This window comes from Clavelina lepadiformis, chromosome 6 (genome assembly GCF_947623445.1).
Source record: "Clavelina lepadiformis chromosome 6, kaClaLepa1.1, whole genome shotgun sequence".
In the NCBI taxonomy this organism is placed as follows: Eukaryota; Metazoa; Chordata; class Ascidiacea; order Aplousobranchia; family Clavelinidae; genus Clavelina; species Clavelina lepadiformis.
In genome coordinates, this window is record NC_135245.1 from 5,707,238 (window position 1) to 5,726,065 (window position 18,828).

The 18,828-nt window shown below is 34.4% G+C and overlaps 4 protein-coding genes across 5 annotated transcripts; 3 read left to right on the forward strand and 1 right to left on the reverse strand.

The window, feature by feature from the left end:
• Positions 1-553: 553 nt before the first annotated feature.
• On the forward strand, positions 554-4,277 carry LOC143462336 (ZP domain-containing protein-like). Its single transcript, XM_076960464.1, has 10 exons — positions 554-806; positions 1,061-1,181; positions 1,273-1,435; positions 1,511-1,677; positions 1,879-2,059; positions 2,191-2,261; positions 2,332-2,509; positions 2,650-2,760; positions 2,839-2,944; positions 3,097-4,277. Exons 1-10 carry the CDS (start codon positions 749-751, stop codon positions 3,324-3,326), a joined length of 1,386 nt encoding a protein of 461 aa, XP_076816579.1. The 5' UTR covers positions 554-748; the 3' UTR covers positions 3,327-4,277.
• Positions 4,278-7,372: 3,095 nt separating this feature from the next.
• On the forward strand, positions 7,373-9,197 carry LOC143463084 (methionyl-tRNA formyltransferase, mitochondrial-like). The gene is made up of 4 exons (XM_076961454.1): positions 7,373-7,531; positions 7,743-8,064; positions 8,246-8,521; positions 8,619-9,197. The coding sequence occupies exons 2-4, from the start codon at positions 7,873-7,875 to the stop codon at positions 9,195-9,197; spliced, it is 1,047 nt and encodes a 348-aa protein (XP_076817569.1). The 5' UTR covers positions 7,373-7,531; positions 7,743-7,872.
• On the reverse strand, positions 9,027-11,480 carry LOC143463083 (dynein regulatory complex subunit 5-like). The gene is made up of 5 exons (XM_076961453.1): positions 11,197-11,480; positions 10,335-11,052; positions 10,119-10,241; positions 9,767-9,944; positions 9,027-9,650 (listed from the first exon to the last, which is right to left on the reverse strand). Exons 1-5 carry the CDS (start codon positions 11,369-11,371, stop codon positions 9,486-9,488), a joined length of 1,359 nt encoding a protein of 452 aa, XP_076817568.1. The 5' UTR covers positions 11,372-11,480; the 3' UTR covers positions 9,027-9,485.
• Positions 11,481-14,799: 3,319 nt separating this feature from the next.
• On the forward strand, positions 14,800-17,918 carry LOC143463304 (uncharacterized). Of its 2 annotated transcripts, XM_076961764.1 has the most exons (6): positions 14,800-14,934; positions 15,706-15,901; positions 16,495-16,566; positions 16,645-16,819; positions 16,975-17,067; positions 17,310-17,918. In XM_076961764.1, the coding sequence occupies exons 1-5, from the start codon at positions 14,920-14,922 to the stop codon at positions 17,027-17,029; spliced, it is 513 nt and encodes a 170-aa protein (XP_076817879.1). In that variant the 5' UTR covers positions 14,800-14,919; the 3' UTR covers positions 17,030-17,067; positions 17,310-17,918. The 2 variants fall into 2 exon arrangements, with proteins under 2 accessions (XP_076817879.1, XP_076817878.1); XM_076961763.1 differs by having other exon boundaries at positions 16,975-17,918.
• The last annotated feature ends 910 nt before the right edge of the window (positions 17,919-18,828 follow it).

Below are 18,828 nucleotides of genomic sequence, written 5' to 3' on the forward strand. Positions count from 1 at the left end.
CCACTAGAATGACTAGAGCGATCGTTTTCCCTGCATGGCGTCCTTCATGCAATGCATTTCGTTGATAGGAAATTCCGCACGAGACTTGACTCCACTCCAGTTCTTCACTGTTAATTTTTATTAATTTTTCAAGAAAGTTCAAACAACTTTTAAAAGCATGTCTAATTGAATTGAAAATGTTGCTGCGGTTTCCGTTTGTGACCGACAAACAGCAAACTTTTACTTAAAGTTCGAAGCGAAGCGTATCGTTTCAAAATTGTTTTGTTTGCAATAAATATCCTGGGATATGTGTTATGTTTGGTGTAGGTTTTATTTAGCGTCGACGGTTTGTTTATAGTCAATGCTTTGTGAACAATTTGTTTAGTCAACAATTTGTGAAAACAATGACTAACATTTAGCACAGTTTTGCTAAAGGAAGGCCTAAAAGTTCCGGTACAGTAAAAAAGGAAAACGTCTAATCATCCTTTTCCGTTAAAAAAAATCATAGCTCTTTGCGCTGATGTTTAAGTGATATTTTCACTGTATTGTCAAAGATAGCACCTGCTGTGTAAATGTTCTATCCGAGACAGAGCAAAACAACTTAAATGTTTCGTTAATCGGTTTGTAGTTGCAAAAAAAACGTTAATATTTTTGGGCTACTACAGGTACTAGCTTCAAGTTTTGATAGGACATTGAGTCGGTGTGCAAACGCTTAACGAACTTAACTTGTAATAATTGTGGATGAGGCTTTTTCTAAAAGTATAGCGTAATGAACAGCGAAGGTCGAATATTTTGTCTCACTGTTTTGGCAATCTTTTTTTGTCCAAGTAAGGCTGATGTATTTAATATGAGTTTAACTTTAAGGTTGAAATATTCCATATGCATAAATTATGTCGTCTGGATAACTATATCAATCTGTAGGTCATATGAATTACTCGTGCATTTTAGAGTAGAGTTCGGTGTTACAAAAGTAATTTACATCATAAATGTATTTTTTATGTATGTTCTGTATGCAAATATATACTTGAAATTAATATTGTGAATCGAATATTACCTGTAGGCTACATAGCTTTCTTTCCAGTTTTAGGAGCTGGATATTGCACCAATACAGCATCGCCACCCAGCGACCTGACAAATCAAACTGCAGTTTTGGCCTATGTAGATCTTCAAATAGAATGCAAAGATACCGGGATATTCATCACGTAGTGTTGCATACTATATAGTATATAGTCTAGTAACGTTCATTCACTCTACTGTGAAACCTTTATCACCAATTGTTTATTCGTATCATAGTTTGGATAGCTGTGCCTTATTAAGTATGGGCTACACAAACAACTTAACCTTCTTTAACTCGTCGGGATACCCGCATACACAGTCTTTATGTCAAAATGAACAGCACGGCACCGAATTATCCTTCAATTTATCTAATTTCAGCCACTGTGCAGCTGACTTTACTGTGAGTAATTTATTCAAGCAAAATTGTTAAATAATAAAAAAGCTATAGCCTACACTAAGCACTGATTTCTTTCAGACGACAGACGAAGCCATTTCCTACAATTTCGATCTTCGAAATACAGAATCAATTCCATACATTGATTCCATTATAAGTCGAGTTCCGTTTCTCCGTTTCACATTTACTTGTCAGTATAGCCTCCAGTATAACTTGTCACTTTCCGGAAGAATAAACAGCGAAGAAAAGTAAAATAAAATATTCTACCTGGCTAACACAATTTTCAGAAATTGTAAAAGCGCAATTACTAATTTTCTCCGAAATTCACCATTTTATTAACTCAGAGGCAACTTCTAAAACCTGTCCCTAGGATTGAATAAAGTGCTTTTTGGGATTAAGTCGTCTATTATTGCAACAACTAACAAGGTATATGCTTTTTGTTTTTGCAGTACAATCAATATAACAGCTGGCACAATCAGTACAACATTTAGCACTAATTTCCAACTGTACAACGACTCAACTTTTTCACATCCTTATTCCAGCAATGAAACCAGTTCGTTAACGATTTTTGTTCCTCAGTACATATACTTTGAGATTAGTTCGACGGCAAGCTCGCAGTTTGTTTTACAGGTATCTTCAACATTTTATTAAAGGTTAATTAACTGCCGACAAAAACAAAACTTTATTAAAATCTTGCTATTAGCCGCTATATGGGCAACTCCAAACGTTTTGAGAAACAATTCCCAGTGTCCTATTTTCAGGGTATCAATTGCTGGGCAACACCCTCCAGCAGTTCATCACATTCCACCAATTACTATATGATTTCAAACAGGTGAACAATGTGTGCAGTATGCATGCAGTATCCAAGCTTCCTATTAACTTAATTTCGTACATTTTTATAGCTGTCCCGCCACTGATTCCTTCTATGCTGACGCCACTTTGGTGTTCAGGAATTACAACTCTACCAAACTTCAAGTTGCTTTCAGATCATTTATCTGGAGCAGTGGAAAAAATAGTCTTTATTTGCATTGTCAGGTTGAACTTTGCGACTCGTCAAGTGACTCCACCTGTTATGACAATGTAAGTCCCTATAGTCTCGTGAAAAAGTCTGTAATGAGCAAAGGTATATCTTAAAACAGTTAATAATAAAATTTATCTTCTATAATTTGTCTATGGTAAAGGGAATGACATTAGGTGCAGTGATTTTTCATTCATTTTAGCCTTGCTCTTCAAAAAGACGTAAGCGTCGGACAAGTACACCGCGAAAGCATCACATTGTCGCTTCTTTTGGTCCAATTGAAGTCACGAAAAGAGAAACCATTTGTGACAAGGTTTGATAAAGCCTGCAATGTCAATATCAATAGTTTTTCAAATAACCTACAAAATTTTGCATGCTCTTTGTGCTGTAGTACGTGGGATATTGTTCTCATTTTTGCATCACATTGCCGGACGAAGAAATTGGTTGTGCATGCCCAGCCAATTACGTTCTTAAACCGGATGGACGGACATGCACAAGTAAGATATAGGCTACTAAATAGTGTAGATAACCTAAAAGTGAAATGCGCAAAAAAAAACTGAAAATGCAGTAGAACTTCACTTCTATTTAGTTTAAAATTCTTCATGTTATTCATTTGTCTTGATTATGTTCTACTTTTTGTCATATGTAGAACGAGAACCACTTCTCAGCCAGGATGACGAAAAAGCAGCCGCACAGAACGAATCTGACATGGACTTTAATACAGAGGCCCAACTGTTACTGTACGCGCACGAAATCGACATCATTAGCTTCTATGGATTTCTACTGGTCATTGCTCTATGCTTATTAGGCATAATTCTGTTGCTTGAACAACGCGCCCGATACGCCCGCTGCAAGGCAAAAAACGCTTTTGAGTTTTAAATGCTAAAAGAGTAAAATTTTTATATTCTTAAAGAGTAAGCGATTTATTTGTAACAGAAATCGGTATTTTAGATCTTATGAGCACAAATTAGACATGTTATTCTTGTTGCCACACGTTAAAAACCTACTTATCTTTATTTTCTGTCCAAATATATCTAAATGACCACAACGATAAGTTTTCGTGAGTACTGCTTTGACGTTACTTAAAATAACATGAACGAGAAATCTCCAATAGCCAAGGATCGGATGAATGAACGTATTCGTATTCTAGAGAAAACTAGATATTTTACGTTTACTCCCATTCGTTATTATTTTTTTACACAAAGGGGATGTTTTTGATTTTAATTGTTTTTCTAACCGACTAAGTCTGGATCATTATAATTATGCACTTATTAAGTTAGACAAGACAATATTTTTTTTTTTTTTGCGTGTTGCTTTAAAGTATACTATCGGTATCTGTATATCATTGCTATATTCGGTATTGTTATATACAATGCTATCTATACAAGTTGTGTGTGAGTCAGGGTTGTAACCAAGTATTTTTTTGTAACTCGAGTAAAGTCAAGCTGTGTTGCATTAAACTGATCACAATTACGTCATAACTGTCTACAAATTAGTCTGGTTGAAACTTCTTACGGAGAGTTGTAATTGTTTTGTAAAATATCCGTTTTGATTTCCTAAAGTTGTCATTTTTGCCGTCACAATCGTCATTACGAGACTCGAGTCATTTTCGACTTTGACTCGAGTGAAGTAAAGTCATTTAGAACCATTGACTTAAGTCAAGTCGAGCCATCAAAAAACGTGACTCCAGTCGACTCGAGTCATTATATCACTTGTGTGAGCATGTCATTGTTTCAGTATGACGTAACATAGTTAGCATAATTTTTTCGATACTCAGATACCGATTACACTTCTTGTGTTCTTTATTGTACTGATGAAGATGACGACAACGTGAGTTCGATATGTCACAACGGTGTTATGTTAACTAACCGTTACTAAACCATTATCAGAAGGTTGCGATTTATGATTAAACAAGACATACAGATGGATTGCCGTATTAACGTCTGAGTCTAGTAAAGATTACTAGTTAATAACTAGGGCAACCAAAAGTCAATATGGTCAATTTTTTTTAACCTGCTCAGAATGTTATCAAACAAGCACAAAACAAGTTTCAGCTTTGTACGACGTGTGGTATAGAAGTTATTAGGTCAAATAAAGTCAAAATGTTACGTTAGGTCAAAATACGGTCAAATTGTTTCTTTAGGTCTTTTTTTTAGGTTAAAATCTATTAAACTTGTAATTTTGTAACCATTTTGTAATATTATTCTTCCGTTTTTCTCTTTTCTTGTACCGCAAACAATTCCAGTGCCGCAAATTTTACTTAGCACCAAAGCCACAAAGAGAGGGAAGGCTTTTCAGCGCGTTTGGTGACGTCACGATGTGACGGCATTGCATTTGAAACTGCAAGTTGTCAATCTTAATACGCAGAAACGAAAAAAAGTCAACACTAGAAAAGCATTTTGTCATTTTTAAATGCAGCTTTAGATTAGAAAGTTGCTGTAGTGTAGACAGTGTAGAGACTATCAGTATAGCGTTTTTCAAAATGAGGTCAAAATTTAAACGTTTTAGGTCGGTCAAAATAAGGTCAAAACTTAAACTTTTTAGGTCAAAATAAGGTCAAAATTTGCAAATTTTAAGGTCAAAATTTAAACTTTTTAGGTCAAAAAACTGGTTGCCCTATTAATAACATACCACATCAATAGTATCGTAGTAACATATCATATTCAATATATTATACATTTAAAATGGCACACGACACGACTGAATTTCATTGAATGACTCACACCAAATATCGTTACACTTTAGCATTGAAGTAAACATGCATAAGGCATCGAAATTCGAAAAAAAAGAAGAACATCTCCAAAATTACTAATTTATACTAAGTGAGTTATTACGTAATTAAATTAGCCTTTTTCTCTAAATTGATTCTAAAATATTTCGTGCTAGTTGTGTGCTTAAATTGAACTAATGGTTGGTTAATAATTACAGTCAACACAACATAGCATATTGAAATATAGCTAAATAATGACACTGCAAAGAACACAGAGCAGGACTACACCACAAAACATAGTTAACTATTTGGTGTTGATAAACACAATTAAGATTGTATTCTTCACTCGGCATATCAGCACTCGCCACACAAAAAGCTCATACGACACGCGAAGTAAGTTGGACAGAGGTAAGAAGAATTACTGTAGTGAGTAGACGTTTGCAATAAAGATTGCATATCACAATATACAATATCACAAATACGCAATACACAATATCACAAAGAGCCAGTTACCAAATATCAATCATCAGTTCAAGTTTTTATCAAAAAACATATTCATAACTTTTTTTTCACAATTTAGAAAATATTTTGCAAGAAATGATATCATTAGGTAATGCCACCAAATTTGCTGCATTCTTCTCCCTCTACAGAAAGAAAAATTTTACACATTACGTGTCCTAGTTTTCGATCCAAAATTACAGTGAACTTTTTAGAGTAGTTGCATCTTCAATTAACTGAATTAGAAAACTAAATTATATGTCTCAATAAAATAACTTATAGTGCATATCGGAAAAGGGGAATACCTAGCGTGACAAAGCGTGAAGGGCTTGAGGATATAAATTGAAAACAACGGTTCTATTGACTCTGTTGAAGGTGAACAGTCAAAGTGTGATGTTGAAGTTTTAGTAGAAATAATCAAAGCTAGTTGTCAATTTGAGATTGTCAGGAGTCCAGAACGTGCCGATAAGACAAGAAGTTCGGGAGAAATCGCGGGCTTAAGTAGGCTGTTTTTGCTAGTGTATGGTATAAGGTTTAAGGTGTTGATAGCGTTGTTAAGTTTATTCTGAAATTGTACGGTATGGTACATACCGGTAGGCTAGATAGTTTTACGAGAGAAACTGTTTCACCGAAAGTACTTTAGGTCACACAGCCCGTTAACTGTTGTTAAAGTTGGCGGTTCGGTTGAAAAAATAGGTATGCAAAAAGTTGCTTTTAGCTAGGCCTATAAGGTTTGGTTAAAGTTAAATTTAGATCAGAAAGTATATTTGTGTCAGATTTCTAAGTTTGAGTTACATCGTTACAACATTTAGGTTATGTTAAATGAAATTGTGAAAAATTGTTTTGATTTTTTTGGCTAAATAATGATAGCCTAGATCACTGACAGCTTAGTTTTATACTATTCTGCAATAAAAGTGGCATAGTCTAGCCTATAGCTAAGGCCTCGAAATGGTACTCACAGCAAGCTAACAGTAATGGTTGCTGATTTTTGAGAATACGAAGGTTGTAGTGTGCATAATGTGGAACAGTCTGGATAATATAAGGTTTATAATTTTTGTAATTTTGACAGTGATACGACATCGATTTTGTTCATGAAATCTAAAGAATTTTTTGGATGGAAGCTGATATGAAGGGAATCTGAAAAGGTGGTATGTTCTTCTCAGTCTCTCAGTAACATGACGAGCAGACCGGTGTGACCAACAGAGTTCCAGCAGGAGTTAAGAGTTAATTAAATCTATTGTTAAACAGATAGAGTAGACTAAGGCTTAATGAAATGAGCAGAGGAAATAAAAACATCCCATAGTGCTCGTATTTAACTTAGCCTATATAGGGCTAGGCTTGGTGTAATACAAAGTATGTATCGACCCATTCCGAGTTTATTATATTTTTTATTATAAATATTTGCAAATTGTGAAAAATTTTGGTCTTAAAGTTTTGATAAAGGTTATGCAAGCATGTGCTACACTTTCCACTGTGAACTGTGTGGTACTAGTTGCTTGCTTACAAATAGAGTGTCGAATTGGCTTGTATTTCTATGTGATTACAAGTTGGCTTAATGCTGATGAAAGATTCACTTTTTAAGAAAAAATTAATCCTAGCCGATATTTTGTATTTTTTTAAATCATATTCTTCAATTTGATAGGATGTATTGTGTATCCAGTGTAATTTTCTTGAATAGCATAGCCCCAATAAAATTATAATAATTAATTCTGAAGTATATTACAGTATTTTATTTACATTTTAAAATTTTTTTAGTAACTTGAATAGAACTTTTAATGTGATGTCTACTGCTGCTAAATTTACTCTAGCTGGATCCATTGTTTTTGCTACATCCATGATAGCATTTGTTCACTGGGATCAAAATAGAAGAAAAAAGGTAAGTTATATTATTCCATTGACTTCCATTAAATCTCCATATTCTTAACTTCAAAGATCATTTAAAGCTCTAATCCCAATTGTTGTGTCCTTCTGGGTTGAGCTGATATGGCACTGACATTTAAAACTTTCTGCATGATTTTTCAAAAAATTATGTATAACAAAACATTCTATGACAAACTTTTCACAAACTATATCTTGATATACCACAGGAAAGAAGAGAAATTGTTGAACAAGATTTTGAAAGGCAGGGGGAAAAGACAAGAAGAAAAGAAGAGAATTTAAGATTATTGAAAGAAGAGCAGCGTCTGACTGCAGCTTTATTGGAGCAAAGAGAGCGAAATGCTAAAATTTAAGCATTTATGCCAGGTTTTGAAGTGGAAGCAATTTCATCACAATTATCGAACTTATACATACAAACCATATAATGTGCTATTTTTTGGAACTGATGATTATGCACTGCATTGTTTAAAAAGACTGAAAAGTGATTTTGAGAAAGTCCCCGGAACACATAAAGCTGTGAAGAAATTAGAGGTAAACTTATGCGGTTTTACATGCATAACGTTTCCCACTTTCTTTTTATTCTCTTTCAAAATATTTTATGAAAAAGATTTGTGGAAGCTTAGCAACCAAAACCTGTTTAATTTTTTGTATATATCTCAGTAACAATAAATGTAAACATTTAGAACTGTTTATTGTTATGTTTTATACTCAGGTGGTATGCCTTTCTCAGGCCAATGTGCCAGTGAAAAAATTTGCTCTATCCAACAATTTACCATTGCATACATGGCCCTACATGCCCAAAAACCACACATTTGATGTTGCAGTTGTTGTGTCATTTGGAAAGTTGATTCCAGAAAGAATTATCAAAACATTTCCTTTGGGGATGATCAACATACATGCCAGTTTCCTACCTGCTTTGAGGGGGGCAGCTCCTATCGCACGAGCAGTTGAAAAAGGGTTAAAGGAAACCGGGGTTACTATTATGCAGGTAAATTATATCGATTTGTTCTGGACTGTTGTTTATTAAGTTGTAGGTTAACTTGCAACAGTTCTGCAAATTACTGTTTTCCTTCTTAAATTACCAGATAAAGCCAAATAACTATGACCATGGATTAATACTGGACCAGAGTGAAACTGTCAAAATAAAAGATTCCACAACTTCTGCTGATTTACGAAATGACTTGGGAAGTATCGGATCAAAATTGTGTTTAGAAGTTCTTCGTGAATTACCTCTAAAACTTAAATCAGCAAAGCAGCAAAATGAAAGTTGTGCAACTGCTGCACCAAAGCTGACTTTGCACGATACATATGTTAACTGGTATTCAATGGACTCGGATCATATTTGGAAAAAGTATAGGGCTTATGGTTTTGACAAGACGTTTCATCTCAGATGTTTGTACAATGGAACCTTAGTGAGACTTGTTCACTTGTCACTGTGCACTGAGGATCAGCAAAAACATGCTGCTAAGGTTTTATCGCCAGGATGTGTGATGTATCATAAAAAGTCGAAACGTTTATTAATCGCTTGCAAAACGGGACACATTGCTTGTGAAAAACTGATTGTAGATAAACATAAATCTATGAGTGCAGAAAGTTTTAACAATGGGTATTTGCAAAAACAAACTAAGCTGAATAAAAAAATTGTTTTTTTAAGCATACTTTAGATCATTTAAAATGTAAAATGGAATATATTAACATTGTTAGTATATTGTGAATATTATTTTTAATAAGTAAATTGTAATATGTAATATGTTTGTAATTTGTAACAATGTTTGCAATAAAGCCATACCCTCATTTATAGATTTGATGAAAGTTTTAACCTGCATTCCTACACAAGATAGTGTTTAATTAATGCCAGAAACACTTCACAAGGATTTGTACAACAATAATTCAAACACATTAATTCAAAGAAATGCATAATTTCAAGTAAAAATTTGACAGCAGGGAGATTTCTATTTTGTGTGAGATTCCTGAATTTCCCTGGCATGTTCTTGGTTATCGCGTAGTACTTGGTTGATGCAGTATTCACTCTCTTGGCCTGCTTCAGTCAGCCGTAGATCAAGCTCAACAACTGTTTTATTTGACTCGATACCTTCCTGTAGTTGCTTTCCGCCATCCTATTTTGTCATAAAATGTTCCTCATAATTAACCTTTCACTACACAGTATATACTTACAGACATTAAACTTTAAAAAAATGTATTCATGCCCACAAAGAAATGATTCATTACTTACGATCCCAATTCTGTTTCCAGACAGGTTGACTGAGGTTAGGCCAGTGTTAGTTTGAAGAACTTGAGATAAAACTGCAGCAGTTGGTTCTGTCATATCATTAGATGCAAGGTTGATGCTCTTTAACGTATTGTTCTTCAATAAGACTTTGCATATCGCTTGACCACCTTCATCTCCCATCCTATTTATTATCCAAATGAATACAAGCAAATAATGTTTTTTTTTTCAAAGACTATATTCAAGAAAAAGAAAATCCAAATACCTGGCTACTTGGACAATATTAGAAAGATAGCAGTATGAAACAAAATCACAAGCAAATATTTTCAAACAAAAAGGTATAGCAATCAGCCCATACCTGTTCAATCGAAGATTGAGTTCCTGTAACTTAGTGTTCTTGGTCAATGCAAAAGCAATTGCTTTTGCTCCCTCTCCTCTGATAACATTGTCACAGAGATTGACTTTTCGCAGGTTTGGACATCTACAAGTAGAAAAAGTTAGAAAAAGCTCTATACTAGAAAGGAAAACAATTTACATGTTTTTGTAAGAATGAGAAAACAGTTAGTTTTCATACTTGTTGTTTATTAGTTTTGCCATAGCTCTTGCTCCTCTGTCTCCAATGCAGTTGTGTGAAAAATCAACTTCCGTGAGTGATGGGTGATCTAAAAAGTGGCTCACAAGAACACGCACTTTTGAATCATCAACTTTGCTTTTGTGGATACAGATGCACTTCAGTTGTTTACAGCTTTTTATGCTTTTAGCAAGCAAAAGACAATCACGTTGTGTGAATTGGAAAAGTGACCATTCGAAGTTCATACCACAGTCACGTACACCATATGTGATCCGAAATTCTTCAAGATGTGGAAGCTTTTCCATGACAGTTCCAAATTCAAAATGGTCCATTGAAGGAGCTTCTGATCCAGCATCACTTCCCAGATCGCTGATGGTGTCTTCTTTTGCAGCATCCTTCACTGGAGGAAGGAGCTGTTTTATGTTTAACCTTTTTACATATCTGGCACAGAGAGGAATAGCTTCTTCAATTGTCGCCTCGTTTGTTTGTTCGGGAATAAAATTTTCTAGGAGAGTTTCAAGATGTCGTTCGAAAAACATTCTTTTCCAACTTCCACCATACGTGGAAACATCACAGATTTGCCATTTGCTTTTGCAACATCGCTTCCAGTAACTCTCATCGTCAACTAAGTGCGAGGTTACACAGAGTGGTATCTGTGTGTCAATCTTCTCCAGCACGTTTAATTTATCTTTAGGAGGTAAGCCTTTTAAGATAGGATTATCTAAAAAACAATAATACTACTATGTATTGATACTAAAACATGTTTATCAGCAGTATACTGTAAACCAATAGGCTAGTATATTAAAACTACGTTACTTGATGTACACTTCTTACTTTCTAATATTGGTGTTAGTATGTTACATACTTTCAAAGTTTTGTACTATATGGTTGGTTGATAAGTCTTTCAGCAATGGCACAGTAGCCAGTGACCAGTCAGGATCTTCAGCGATGATCCTTCTCATAGCTTTGGGATCAGTTGAAGTAGGTTGTGGTACTTGGGATGCTTTCAAAATATTTGACCTCAGGTCGGTGACAACCATGATGAACAATTTTAATGTTACTGTGATATTTAAGGCTTAGACGTATCTGCAATGAGAAATTCTTCTAAGAAACACTTTATTACAATGAAAAATGCACAGTATTAGCATTACGCAGATAATACTGTAATATGTGAAATTGGCAGCAAAATGGTTTGAGCGGTGTTTTATTTACACATTGCATATGGCCTGAATGAGGAGTTGTAAGGTTTTACAAAAAATTTTATGATCTAAAAATTCCCTTGATCTTGATATGGGGGTACATGGGAAGTGAAGACCCTCACATGCTGCCATTGAACTTGACTTAAAGTTCATTATAAGTTGTTCTAAAAACCTGTTACTTCTGTGGTGGTAATTCTTCTTATGGTGCCATGCGGGCGGTCTCCGATACATCAATGCAAATTTCCAAATGTTAATATTAGTGACTTGCTGGAGTAATGATTTAATGGATCAGCTTGATATTTTACTGCTTTGAATGACAAACTTGCAACTATGTGAACTGAATGAACTAAGTTTTATGCTCAGACGTAAAAGGTCATTGCTGAAAAGATTTTATATGTCATCTTCTATGACGAGTGTTATGTTGAGTCCAGACTGTAGAGAATGGCAGTTTTCAGCAAGATCTTGTGTGCTTCAAGCAACCAAAATGACAGGTGCGAGTGCACAAAAATGTTCGGTGCGTTTTCAAGTGGGCAATTATGTAGTAATGTACACAGTTTGACTAATTCAATCTCTAACACAATTGCAATTTGAGTGTGCAGAAGTATGTCTACTGTTCAAGTCATTAAGTGGAAAATTACACACCTAAAGTGCACCACTGATTTCAATATTTCCGAGTTTAAACCGTGTTACCGGTATTGTATTATACGTTTTAACATTTCGTAAACTGGAAACATTAACCTATGTAGAATATTTTCTAACCATTTAAAGAACAATAAAACATAACTGTCTATTTGATAAATGGGCAAAAATCCTGCTCAATTACACATGAAAATCTTCTGGCGCCTAAGAGAGTCAGAATATAAAAACCAAAAGCTCAAATACACCCCAGAAACAGCACTCATTTCTATGACAACATACCAACGGTGGCGTTAGAGAACAACTTTTTGTAGACATCCTATATCTTCCACAAGCCCAGTATTCTATTGCTTAAACTTTCGGTTTTATCTTTAAAATGTTATTTTTTTATTTAATAACTTTTACAATTTATGTTAGTTTCTGCATTTAAAATTTCTTATTTTGTTGTTATCTTAGTTTTTTTCCATCTTGATAATTCGAATTAATAGATTTGTCAATATTTAATGCTTTCTTAAGCATCAGCACGACCTAGTCACTAGGTCCTAGTGGAAAAGAACAAAACACTAGATTACAGTTATCAAATTGCATTAATCGTTAGTTTATCTCAAATAGTAAACATACAACTTTTATTTTTCTGTTTTCCTAGTTTCAGAAAAAACGCTTTTGCTGAAGTTTTGTTTTTCTTTTGCGACAATCGCTCAAATGGGAAGAATAATTAATTTAATAGAAAGCCGTGACAATGTTTGCTTTAATTACATTACGATGCCCGGACGTATTATATTATAGAATATAGATGGAAATTTCATTCGTTTCGTATATAAGTTTAACATTTACCCACCGGACAAATTATGCTCAAAACTTGTCGTTACCAAGTCTTTTTGCTAAAAATCGCCGTGTCATCGATGTATTTGAAAGGAGTGTATCTCTGTCTCAAATAAACCTATCTTTGTAAAACAGTCAGCTAGAGTAATCGCATTGACCACATTTATATGTCTAGCCTATGGCTCCGACGGTCGAACCAATACAAGCAATTGAAAAATTAATATATGTTTATCTAACCATATGCAAGTCATTCCTAGGACAATAACTAATCAGCAATAATCACGCCTTGAGATGAGATTCGTTAGTATCGAGGAATAGCCGTAAACTTCATTATACTTCACCATTCATCTCGCTCAGTGACCGGAGTGACAGAAGCTGCAACGCCGGCATGTGACAGACGGATGTTACTGTAATTATAGCCTATTGCTAAAAATACGGTGCAAAACGTATATTGGTCGATCGGCCACCAAACCGACTTGTTATAAAGTGAAAAATATTGCAAGCAAACTTTTTTCTAGTTTAAGATAATTTGTTTTTTGAACGACAAGTTGTTTTATTAGCGATTTATTCAGCAGCATTAAAAAAACTTTGCGAAATATTTGTGTTTTGTTGAAAATAGACTGGCAAAATGAATTTGTAATGTATCCGATGAGATTTGATGTGTGAAAAGCCGTATCTTGCATGTATCGTTAATTACTCAGATAATAGTCTTACTCCTTGGACCATACCCAATGCTCCAGTCTCACAGGCTGCTAAAAAGTTGAACAAACGTGATATCAGAAATATATCAAAACTCAAATAGGTAACAATGTACGAGTACGCCACACGCATACATCACTTTCTCGCTAGTTGAAAGCTCAGGAGAGGAAATGCAAAACCAAGCATGATATCGCTAAATAAAGTCATAAAAAACGGCGACTGAGGACTGACAATGACTGAAGCATTACGAGCATCAAAACACTACACTTATGCATACAAAAAACTGCGTAAAGCTTTTATCCCTATAAAAGAAAAATAGCACGGTGTGCTAAAACAAGTTTTAACATAAAAGTCAGAAGCTCCATGTGTTGATAGGGCATCGGGTATGGGTTACCTTTTTCTGAGGAGTGCTTTCTTGACTGTAAAATAGGTGGTGGTATCGGTACAAGCTTGTGGAGTCGCAATGACTCGGGTCACTTTTTCCAAAGACTTAAAAGGTTTGAATTAAAAAAGACATAAATGGCTTGAGTAGAGTCAATATTTTAAATAACTCGACTTTACTCGAGTCGGTTGTTTTCAATTATGTTTCGGCATTAAGGTAAAACGAATCTCTGTTCACATTAAAGTGTAACTTAAAATGCATTTATTTGTCTACGTACACGTATGATGCAACCAAATGAAGCAAATTTTGTAATAAACCTAAATGTTTCTGGTAGACAAAAATGATATTTTTATTTTCAGTTTTGCTTAAATGATTTCGGATACCAAATGATTCAATTTGACTCCAGTTTTATTTACCAAATGAATCGACCAAAAAATATAATCTAGGCTAGGGCAATAATCAAGCATTTCGCTCAAAATGTTTTCCCGAGTGCAAAATCCAAAATTAGTGCAAATCCAAACTTTCCAATCGTGTGCACTCTTAAGCTGCCAGGTGTTCTTGTTGATGCTTTAGCAGGCCCGTGTCTGCAAGTTATAGAAATAACAGCAATTTTTTAATCGTACAAATGTTTGTTAGAAGTCTGCATCATAAATTATGCTGTTTTTACCTATTGGCTTTGTTTGATGAACAACCTTCGCACTTACAAGTTGCCAGTACTTACTACTAACAATTTATAATTGACCTGCAGGATAGCAGTTAATTGTGACATATATGTACTTTATTTCTACACACATGTGATGTGTTGATTTTAACATTGTAAAGTTACCCAATATTGGTACATAAAATTGTCATGGCTCCAAAATTGGTAAGTTGTGCATTTGAATACTGCAAAAAAACTTTTTCTGGTATTTAATATGTGTCAAAACAAGATATATATTTTTAGCCATACCCTTACATTTGTGTTGTGGCTCACTTTTTCCCCAGCACAACTGGGCAGTTTATGGCAATTTAGACAAACCATTGTATGTACTGTATTTATCATTTTTCAAGCACAAGGATAAAACAGTTTTGAATAGTATTGTTTTATTTTACTTTACTGTCAAGCAGAGTACTTTTATGTTAACCTACCGCAGCCAAACATGGTTCTTTGATTCGGATCATTATTATATATATTGATTTGTTATAATAAATTATTCACATAATAGTATACACTCATTTAAAGCACTTGATAAACACTACTTTGGCAAATCCAAACAATAAATTTATTTGGATTGTCTCTCATTGAGAGTGAAAGTAGAATAACAAAGTTATTTGGTATGATATATTATCACAATCTTTATCCTTGGAATGAAGAAAGTCTTTGCATGACTTAACTTTCCTCGATTAGGTACCGAGCTTGTTTTTTATGCAAGTTCCAATTGATGCACACATTTTATATATTTTTTTTTAATTTGTTTACAAGTTCAGGGTTGTTAAAAATGTTTATGAGCTATGGAGAAGGGAAATTTTACAATCGCTCTAAAATGGCAGAATCACTATCGAAGTAACTTTTGTTTAATTGTGTGAAATTGATATGCTCTACGAAAAACATTTTATTTAGTTCCTGATAATGACATAATTGTTCTCTGGTCCACAGAATATTATCCGTCGACTAAAGGCAAAATACACTGTTAAGACTAAAGGAAGACGAAAAAGAAGTGTTTCTTTGTTTTGCAAAACCTTTGCCCCAGCTTTATCTGCCTCCAATGATAGCCTTTCATTACCCTTAAATACTTCTGAATTAAATCGCAGTTCAGCATCTTACAGTGGATATAATGATTCTTCGACCATTGGTAGGTGATATTGTTTGTAATTTTTTGCTAAAAATGCAACTAACTGTAATTGTTGTGAACAATGCACGCTATTGGATTCATTTCTAGAATTTTCAGCAAAGAAAAACCTGGCATGTAGAGTTTATACTTAATTCCTTAATATGGAGTTAACTGTATTTAGTTACTTTTGTAAATGTATTTTTATTTATTTCCTTAGGAAAGCAGTATTATCGGGCAGTAATAATAAATTTAAATAAACTCATTATGTCAACAACATGATTTGACATTTTGATTTAAAATTAAAGCTTAAAAATGAAAGGTCACTGTTCAGGAACTGAGATATTTGCTGCACTAAAAATTGATCGTGTCTGCAGAAATAATTTGAAAAAATGAAAGACTTTTAGAAATTGCTTGCTTAACTATGGCAGTTATTGACAGTTTCAGGCTGTTTTTAGTCTCATTTATAGTACAGTATATATTAAAAGCATATTTAATGTTTCAACTGTGAAGTGAACTATTGAATTTCTGGAGCATTTTTATCAGGCAGGTTTTACATAGCTGCGATTGCTGTGTTGTCATAAATAATTGTGTTCAATTTTTTTCCGATATTTTAGACAAATCATCCACTTCTACAGGTTTAAAAATCCTAAAAAAAGAAGTCAGAGCAATATTTAATGAGAAATATTGTAAGTTTTTTCCTTTGTATTGTTTTAGTTTTACAGTTATTATGAAATGGTTATGTTGTTATTTATTAAATTCTCTAGCAGAAGCTGTGAAAAAAAACAACCAGCGGCTGCCATATTCCAAAGTTGATGAACTTGGCATAAGCATGCTTGGCCTGCCATTAGGAGTTTTTTTAAAAAACCCAGCAGGGTATGGTGCACGCAAATGCAAAGGTATTATCAGTTGTAGGAACCAGCTTAAAGTAGTTATCAACAGGTATGGTTTCGACTTTGCTGTATGTTATATTTGTCTGTTTTTATTTCTTTGTCATAGATACAGTATGTCTTAAGCTGATGCAGTGGTAGTGTATCTTGTTTTTATGGGATACTAATATTATATTCGGTATTATACTATTCTTTTATAATTGGTAGGTCTGCACCGAAGAGTGAAAAAGATAAGCTTGAAGTGGTAGTGTTAGAAGGTTAAACTGTAACAATTCATACAATGATGTTTCATTGCCAGAGGTGGGTAGTCGGTACTTTGAAAGAACATAGCGATTATTATTAACTCGGCTATTACAGTGCAATACTAAGGGTTGCAAGCAACAACATGTGATATACGTACAAACCTAGGAACCAGTGTTAGCAAACCGGACATGTTAAAAGTCGTGTTTCAAAAGAGTAGTTTGGCACTCTGTATCGGTACTTTTTGTATAGAGGATCCTGTTGCAAATTCAATAATTGCCTCTATTAATGCTCCTCCACAGATTACTCCAGTTCAAAACATATGTGACGTCACTCAGAACAAAGAACAGTTGAGAGCGCTAAAATGGGTATTAAGGTTTGATCAACATGATTTTTTTAAATGCTACACAAAACCTTGAAATAATTACTTTAAGTGTATCGGAACCGAATAAAGTATTTTTAAAATAAACCGAAAACGTATTGCGGTACTGTACTTCGATGCTATAGATCCGCCGTACTGCCCACCTCTGGTGTTTGCTTTGTTAGAATATATCAGGCGCTTCGCATTTCTCATTTTTTGTATTTTTTATTCATTTTTTGCTTTACTTTCTTTAATTGTATTATTCACTGTCTACCAGTTGCATGGAATACAGTAGCGAACTTTGCTGATGAATTAATGATGTCCGTTTTGCCTCATGTTGTTGCAATATTTTGCTGTTAATGTGCGTTTAATGTTTTTTGTTGCTACACGTCTTCATTTCTTTTGTTATAGTGCCTTTGCTTTAATTTGTTGCCAGTTTCGCAGTTGTATTTTGCGTAGGCCGTTTGAAAAATTCGTTATCGCAGCTTTGTTTCTTGTACTTTCAACGTTCGCTGTCTAGTTCCTTCCAAATAAACAAAATACTGTGGTGTTTTTGGTGTATGTTGCTGACGAATTGGTATCTTCTTAAAAATATTTTTGTAAAACTGGTGACTCGAAACAACTGTAATACTCTAACTGTATACTTTGTAGAAGAAATAGAGCAGTGGTGGGAAAGTTGGTCAAATACCACATTGCAGTTATCTGGGAATCAGTTATGCTGTGACTATTTAAAAAACCATAACCTCTCCAGTAACTATTCCATGATTAGTGATTAGTAACTGATTACGTATTTATCATGACGTCACGCGCTGTGCGTCGTATTGCATATGTTGGAATTTCCACCAAGTTATGCTTGCTGTGTAGGCAACGACATCGTCATAAGTATGTCATTTTACGACACATCATATAGTAACACGTGAATGTAAGCTTGCAGCAGCTAAACCATATTTGCCCCGATCAATGCAGGTAATTTTTCGTGTTTTTAAGCGTCACGATGCAACGTTTCAATTTCTTCATACCTCTTTGAGAAATCGATTTTGGTGTTACAGGAATCAGCCATGAAATGACAAATTGAAACTTAACTTAACGTTTCTGCCTAAACTTGACAGCTTTGTTTTGTCTCTTAACCTAGAAAGCTTCGACGCTCGTCGTTTGATCACTTTAGGCCATAGATTTTAGTTGACGTTTGGACATTTTGTCTGCGCGAACAAGGAGTAGACAGCGATCTCCAGATTTAAGTCTGGTTCTCGTAGCAGCTTTTCCCTCAAGAGTAGGGGTAGTCCTGCATGTTATTCTGTCTATTACGATGCCATCGCACAGTGTGCTAAACCCGCAAGAACGTGCTAAGAGCATTAGGTCTGTAGCGTACTCATCCACAGATTCGTAGGGTTTCTTGTGGAAAATTTGTGCCTTTCCACGGTGATGTTGCGTTTCGGGCTACAATACTATTCAAGCTTACC